Below are 7,536 nucleotides of genomic sequence, written 5' to 3' on the forward strand. Positions count from 1 at the left end.
TACCGACTTATATTATGTTGAATATTTTCATGAATTAATTAAAGAACATGTTTTATGCTATAAAATCTGTATCTTTATTATTTTATTATACCATATATTTTATAGTATATTATTTTTATACATATTTTAATTCCACTAAAACGTAACAAGTTTATAATATGAATTCAAGTTTTCATTTTATTTAATTTTTAAATATAATTTTGAATTATGAAAAACAAATTCAAAATCTTAAAGCACTGAAAAAACATTTAGTTGAATTCAAATTTCCACTATTTGGGTCACAAAATAAATAAATAAAAAAAAATTCTAAAAGCACATTTATCAAACACATATTTACTAAATTGAGTGAATCCAAAAATACCACAAACAAAATTCAAATTGGCTGTAGAAAAGGAACTAATAATACCAAAAAAGTCCAAAGAAACGATGATAGTTTATCCTAATCCTACAGCATCACAAAATATATTTATATATGATATAAGTTGCCATAGAAGATGGTAATTTTCATCAGAGAATCCTATACTTACAGCTTTCCAAGGATATAAGAAGTTTCAACATTTAAATGTAGAGGCTTTTTCATAAATTGACATTCGAAATGGAGTAATTTACAAAAAAAGGGGAAAAAAATTCCTCCACAAAATAGGAAATAATAGCCTCCATTTGCAAAAATTTCTTCACCATCTTCAGAAATCACCTGGAGATATCACAATTTTGAGGGTAGCCAAGCTGCTCTATCTCCCAACTCAGCTTTGAAGCAACTCTTTCATGGCATGGCACATACTCCTGACAACGGTCAACACAAAAGTGAACAAACAAACACAGGATTGGTTTAAATTCTCTAACAAGTTACAAAGAACAGGATATATGCTATGCTTTATAGTTCTGGTATATCATAATACCTCCAACTTCTTCACTAGCTCTTTTGCCGATGGCGCTGATACGATAATTTGACGCGCACTTGGACTTACGAATCCTTCCTCCACAGCTTTATCAATAAATGACAGTAATGAATTGTAGTACCCATCAACATTCAATAGCCCAACCTGGAGATTTTAGTGTTCATTTTGTTCATATCAGTAATTGTTTCAGCTCCAATCACAGCATAGGGAAAAGTAAGGCTAAACGGATGGAATATTTGAATAAGAAAAAGAAGGAACACAGACTGGCTTGTCATGAATTCCCAACTGAGCCCAGGTTATGACTTCAAGTAGTTCTTCCAGAGTCCCATAGCCACCTGCATGCATTCATACTAGTGGATGAAAGAATTCAACATATCAATATGAATCTCCTTTCTATGCTTCTGGCTACCAATATCGTATGACAATATTGAGGTGCAAAATGATGCGGATGATCCATTTCCTGTTAAGCTGTGATGATTTGGGGATTTTTTGATTGAATCGCTACTTTAGTTCTTAAACTTTGATGATGGTATATATATTTTCTTGATTATTTTTTTATTTAAAAAAAAAAAAAAAAAACCCAATAATATTCTTGAACTCTGAGATGTGGTTCTATGTAATCTTTGACTTCAACATCAACATTATTGATTAGATGATGATTGAAAGCCACAGATTTAGATTTGCGGTTGAAGTAGAGAAGGAGAATATTTTGACAACAAATCTGTGAACGTTTATATATTAGGAAGGAAAATATATTGAAATTTTAAAAAGAAACAATTGGGAATAAGAGTTTTCAAAGAAGGAACATAATAGTTCCCTATAGTTAGTAAGGACCATTTGAGCAAAGTGAGTCAAAGTAGCCTTTTCTTAAACCGTACATGGCAGAGGCAGAGCTAGTGAAGCTAGGATCAGATTTTGGAAAAAAAACATAGCTGCCCACAGCTGATACTATTTAAGAAAATATCTTTTTCAGTGTCTGATATTGATAGGTCAATGATGGTTTCATTAAACCATGGCTGCCCACAGCTGCTATAAATGCACAATGCCATCAATACAGATAGTGACATAATTTGTTTGGGAAAAAGTTTAGTAACGCGGAGATATTTGGAATTGAATTTGATTGATCAGTAAAACAAAGAAGGGTTATAGAAAGACAGTCACCGAAAGCAGAATCATAAGGTTAATTTATGGAAAAAAGGGAATAAGATGACGATTGCGTGTTTTGGTTTACAGGAGGGAACAAAAGGAGGATAAAGAGGTAGAAGGCTTTTTAGAGCTTTGACTGACTGTCAGACAACATAGCTCAATTGTTTTGTTTGTTTTTTATGTTTCTGAGATGCTATGATAGAAACTTAACAGTCTTAAGTAAAAAGAAAGAAAAAAAGAAGGGTGGGGGGAAGAGGGAAGTTTTGAAAGAGAAATTAATGATGGGGTTTTGGTCAATGTTGAATGGCAAAATGAGTAAAAGCAAAAGGAGGTGATGGACACTTTTGTTTTGATTAAGAGCGTATACACTTAAGAAGTTATAGTGCAAGTGGGAAATGTGAAGTGCAGGCTTTACATACTCACCTGGCAATGCAATAAAAGCATCTGAATGCTTTGCCATCTCTGCCTTCCTTTGATGCATATCTGCCACTGCTTTCACTTCCCCTACAGTTTCACCAGTCAACTGTAAAAGGAAACCATGTAATAGAATAGGTTAGAGAGAAAGAGAGAGAGGGAGTTTAGGAGAGAAAAAAATGATAGGGTTTGTAGGAAAAAGGAGATTAAATCCAAAAACTTTTGATCCAGAGATAATATAATCTCTAATTTCTGTAGTTGTTATGACATGAGATGAATAAAAAATGAAGAACAAAAAATTAAAAATCTTCATGAATCAGTGGAAGGTTGAGAGATGGTTTTAGAAAGGATCAGAGAGCTACAAGTTCTAACTACAGTGAAGGCAGTAACATGGATAAGGCTTCCAAGCATAACCAAAAAAACACAGATCTTGAGCCACATAGAAGAATGTACTAGAAAAAGAACTAATAAATGAGAGAGAGAAACAGAGAGAGAGAGGATAAAGACAGGGAAAAAAGAAGATGACAAAAAAACTAAGAAAATACTAAAAAGCAGAAGTAAGTGGGGAAAGTATCCGAAAGAAGAATGAGTTGGAATAAATAAATGAAAAATCAGATTAAAAAAAAAAAAGAAAAAGAAAAAGAAGAAGAGTAATTTCTTTTAATATAACTAAATAAGTAGAGAAAAAGGTTGGAGACTTTATGAGACTGCTAGCACAGACATACCTCTCGAGGCATGAGTGTCTTGGGTATAACTCTGGACCAGAACAGTAACATGACAAAAGTCAGTAGTGAAATTGTAACGTTGAAGAAACCCAAAAATAGAATCACAAAAACAACCTTAAAGGGACCATATGGAAGTAATTTTTTTTTTTTAAAAAAATGGGGGCATACCCAATGACATGCCGACCGCCATCATGAACAGCTTGTGAGATTAAACCCATCAGTCCTATGCTGCCCCCACCGTAAACCAGATCAATGTTCCTCGAAACCTTAAAAACAACAACACAAAAACCAAACTCGTCATCTTAATAACTTGAGAGTTACATTTTATGAAATGGGATTCTTTCCCTTTACTTTGAATGTATGAATGAGAAACCCATTTGGATGAAATTTCAGAAGAAACAAAGAAACAAACTGTAACGGTGTAACCCAACTGAGATCATGCATTTTCTTTGCAGTTCAAGTTTCTAATGAGAAAGGCGAGAGGAAATATAAAAGTTGGGGAAGATTTTAGTCAAAATAAGTGAAGGGTCATGATGACGCATAATCACAAACACGTTGTGTACACAATCACAAGGCATCCCAACTGAACATCAATGGAAGACAGAAAACAAAGGGATTGATTCTTTGGATCATAAGAATTCAAAACAAAAAATATAGATGCAAAGTTCACCAAAAAGTGAAGGAAAGAACAATCTATGCAACATCAAATACAAAACACCCCCAATAATTATTTGAACAGAGAAATGGGAAATGGATCAACAATAGAGTAAAAGAGAAGAGAGCAAGATTTTTTTTTTTCTTTACCAATTCCTTGCCAAGTTCAATGGCGGAATCTTGGTAGCTTCTCTTCTTGCCTTGACTACTTCCACAGAACACACAAATCCTCCTGAACCTGGATTGCGGCTTCATTTCATGATTCACAATCAAACCCTCCATGTGTTTTCTTGTTATGCTCTGTTCGGATTGAGTTAAACAAAGTTTTGGAGTGGAATCAGAAAACAGAGCATGTAATAGCTTGGTTTTCGTAGTGGGTGTTTGAGAATGCTCCCCCAATAGAAATCAAGTGACAGTGAACGCAAACAAAAAAAAGGGTAAAAAGAAAAAGAAAAAGAAGAACAGAGAGAAGAAAAGTGAGGGACTCTGTTTTTCTTTTCAGTTTCTGTAAGGACGGAAGTTTTGTGTGTGGGGAATTTGGGAGAAATTGGTGGAGCAGCCCTTTGCTCTGCTTACCATTGGCTTTTCTTTTTTTATAATAAACAAAAAAATATATATTTCAATTTCATACATCTTCGCACGTGCGTACCTCACGCACGCTTTTGCGTCATCTTCACACAAACAAACTCATGCTTCTAAAGTTAAATTCTTCTTCCCACGCTCCTTCATTTTTAATTTATGGGAAATTTAATTGTTTAGCTCAACAAATAATGCCATTAATTAAATATAATTAAATACCTTATTGAATTTGGACTATTATCCTATGCATGCAACCCTCTTTTGTTATGGAGTAATATATATATATATATATATATATAATTTAATTTATTTAAAAAAGTTACCGAAGAATAAATTTTTAGTAGACAACGAGTTACACAAAAATAGATATAGATGAAACAACACCTAAACTTTCCTTGAATTTTGTGTAAGGAGAGTGTAATATGTTTCTTTAGTTTTTATTTGATTCATAGGTTTCAAACTATTATCCTTTTAGTCTTTACATTTTGAATTTTGATTTCCATTTAATTCTTGAGTTTCAAAATGTTACAATAAACACAATGCCAGTTGAGCTACGCTCTTGTTGGCATCATTTAACTTTTAGTGCTCAATAGATATTCACTTTCAATATTCTATATTATAGTTAATTTAAAATAATTACGGAGTCAAAGTTTAGAATTAATTTTAATAGTGATAAAAAAATTTAATTAATTATAATTCATTTATTCATTTAAATTAATTAATAGACTTAACACTTAAGACTAAAACGTTGACAAATCCCATTTTTGTTGTTCATACGAGTCTACGGTGGTTCATGATGCAAGGAGTATTTTGGAAGCGCGGTTGTCGGAGTTCTTGGATGGTGAGGGAGGTTGGAGGTGGCCTACAATGTCTTAGGAGCTGCTTGAGATATGGGGTTTTATCCAAGCAGTGGGGCCTAGGGTGAGGGAAGAGGATTATTGGGTTTGGGTGTCGGATGCTAGTGGTCGATTTTCTATCACTAGTGCTTGGAAGAGTATACGTCCTCGTCGTCCTAGGGTGTCTTGGGCTGGTATTTTGTGGGCGGGAGTGGTATTCCACGTCACTCCTTCTGTGCGTGGTTAGCAGTAAGAGATAGGTTGGGTACGCAGGATTGGTTGAGGAGTTGGGGTGTGTTGTCAGAGGGGTGTCTTATGTGTGGGAGGTGTGGAGTCGCGGGATCATTTATTTTTTGAGCGTGGGTTTGGGAGAGAGGTGTGGTCTAGTGTGTTGCGTCAATTGGGTTTGACGCATCGGGTGACTGGTTGAGATGTAGAGTTGAGTTGGTTGTGTCAAGTGGGGTCGGGTAAGAGGATGCGTAGTAAGTTGTTCCGTGTTTTCTAGTGTGCATCCATATACTACATCTGGAAGCGTAATCGGCGGCTGCATGGAGGTCGACCGAGGTCAGTGTCTACTCTGTTTCACCTTATGGTCTCTACGGTTCGTGCTCGTGCGACTTCTTGGCGGGTTGATCTTCTTGGTCTTATCTAGTGTGTGTACGAATGTTGTTTACTTTTGAACTTCACGTTGTTCTCTATTTTGCTGTAGCCCCTAGTTTGTGGGGCTTTGAGTTCTTTTCTCTGCCTTTCTTCTTGGTGGTTTGCAAGTTTGCGTCTATGTGTTGGTTTTGTTCTGATCTTATCCTGTTGGCTTTGTTTTAGTTTTATTGCCTCTTGGTTGCTTTGATGCCTTGATTCCGAGCTGTGGGATCTGTTATATAATAAAATTCTAAAAAAAATCCCATTTTTGTTGAGGACATTTTTTCTAAGACAATTTTATTCTCTCCCTCTCCCATTTTTACGATATCTTCTAGAAATTTAGATTTGTTTTATTATTATTTTTTTTTCACCAATCATGATTTTTCACTACTGATTCCTCAAAGATTTAGTATCTTTAGTTTAAAAATATTTGTTTAAATATTAAACAAAAATCTTATAACACATTTAATAACCATTTTATTTTTTTGTTTTTGTTTTTTTAAAAGTAAGTCTATAAACATTATTTTTATTTCTAAATTTTTTCATTTATTATATATTTTTTTACTAATGATTTAAAAAGCGAGCCAAAATTTGAAAAATAAAAAAAGTAACTTTTAAAAAATTATTTTTATTTTTAAAATTTAACTAAGAATTCAACCATTATACTTAGTAACGATGTGAATCATGATAAGAAATAGAGAAAAATACAATTTAACTTTTTTTAAAAAAAAACAAAATGGTTACCAAACGAGATATTAATTATTATTTGTTGTCTCTATCAATAAATAAATCATTTCTCCAAATTTTCATTATTTTTTTCCAATAAGCAACAATGAATTAAGTTACCATAGCAATCTTTACTGTTGGCAAGAGGATTTCGAGGATATCTATATACAAAATAATGTAAATAGTTCACTTATTATAGACAAATCGAGCATTGCTCAACTCGTCTACGAATTCCTATCTTCTTATTCTTTATTGTATTAGAAAAATTGCTTATTATACATCTTGTTGGAAATAATACAATGAAATGTCACAACCAGAACCATATAAACCAAATTTATGAATATGACTTAGATTACCAACTAAATAGATATAACCTCTCTAAGCAAATTTTAGGTTATATACTATATACCACAAGCTTTTTTTATCTGTTGATGCAGAAAAGCGTTGTGGATATTGAGAAAAGCGTCGGAAAAGCTCAAAAATTAGATCTACCAATCTTTTTTTTTTACGTCAACAAAAATAAACGTTGACACGATCTATTCTTGTAGTGATAGAAAAATTGACCGTATGAATTAGCAATGAAAGTGAGGATCAAATTTACATTAAAAAAAATTCTTTAATATATTTGAGAGGGATAACAACACTCTCTACATATTTTGTAACTTACATTACCTGCACTTTTAAAGGAAAGACGATAAAAAACATATTCCAACCTATTCAAAATAAATAACTTCTTAACTCGACCTTTAATTATTTATTATCTATATTTGTATTTCTTCTTTTATTGACCATTCATATGTATAAGCATTCCATAGATGCAGCTGAAAAAAAAAAAGTCATTGTGACAAATTCATTTTGCGAGTCTTTTAATTTATTAAATCGTGTCTCATATCGAGATAAATGTGGTAATTTTATAGA

The 7,536-nt window shown here is 33.0% G+C and overlaps 1 protein-coding gene across 1 annotated transcript; it reads right to left on the reverse strand.

Moving 5' to 3' along the window:
• Window positions 1-433: 433 nt before the first annotated feature.
• LOC120090227 (cytokinin riboside 5'-monophosphate phosphoribohydrolase LOG3-like) lies at window positions 434-4,426 on the reverse strand. Its single transcript, XM_039047783.2, has 7 exons — window positions 3,989-4,426; window positions 3,353-3,450; window positions 3,185-3,215; window positions 2,469-2,568; window positions 1,164-1,234; window positions 900-1,043; window positions 434-783 (listed from the first exon to the last, which is right to left on the reverse strand). Exons 1-7 carry the CDS (start codon window positions 4,118-4,120, stop codon window positions 691-693), a joined length of 669 nt encoding a protein of 222 aa, XP_038903711.1. The 5' UTR covers window positions 4,121-4,426; the 3' UTR covers window positions 434-690.
• Window positions 4,427-7,536: the final 3,110 nt, after the last annotated feature.

Source organism: Benincasa hispida, chromosome 11 (genome assembly GCF_027475165.1).
Source record: "Benincasa hispida cultivar pf3 chromosome 11, pf3_genome.v1.1, whole genome shotgun sequence".
Lineage (NCBI taxonomy): Eukaryota > Viridiplantae > Streptophyta > Magnoliopsida > Cucurbitales > Cucurbitaceae > Benincasa > Benincasa hispida.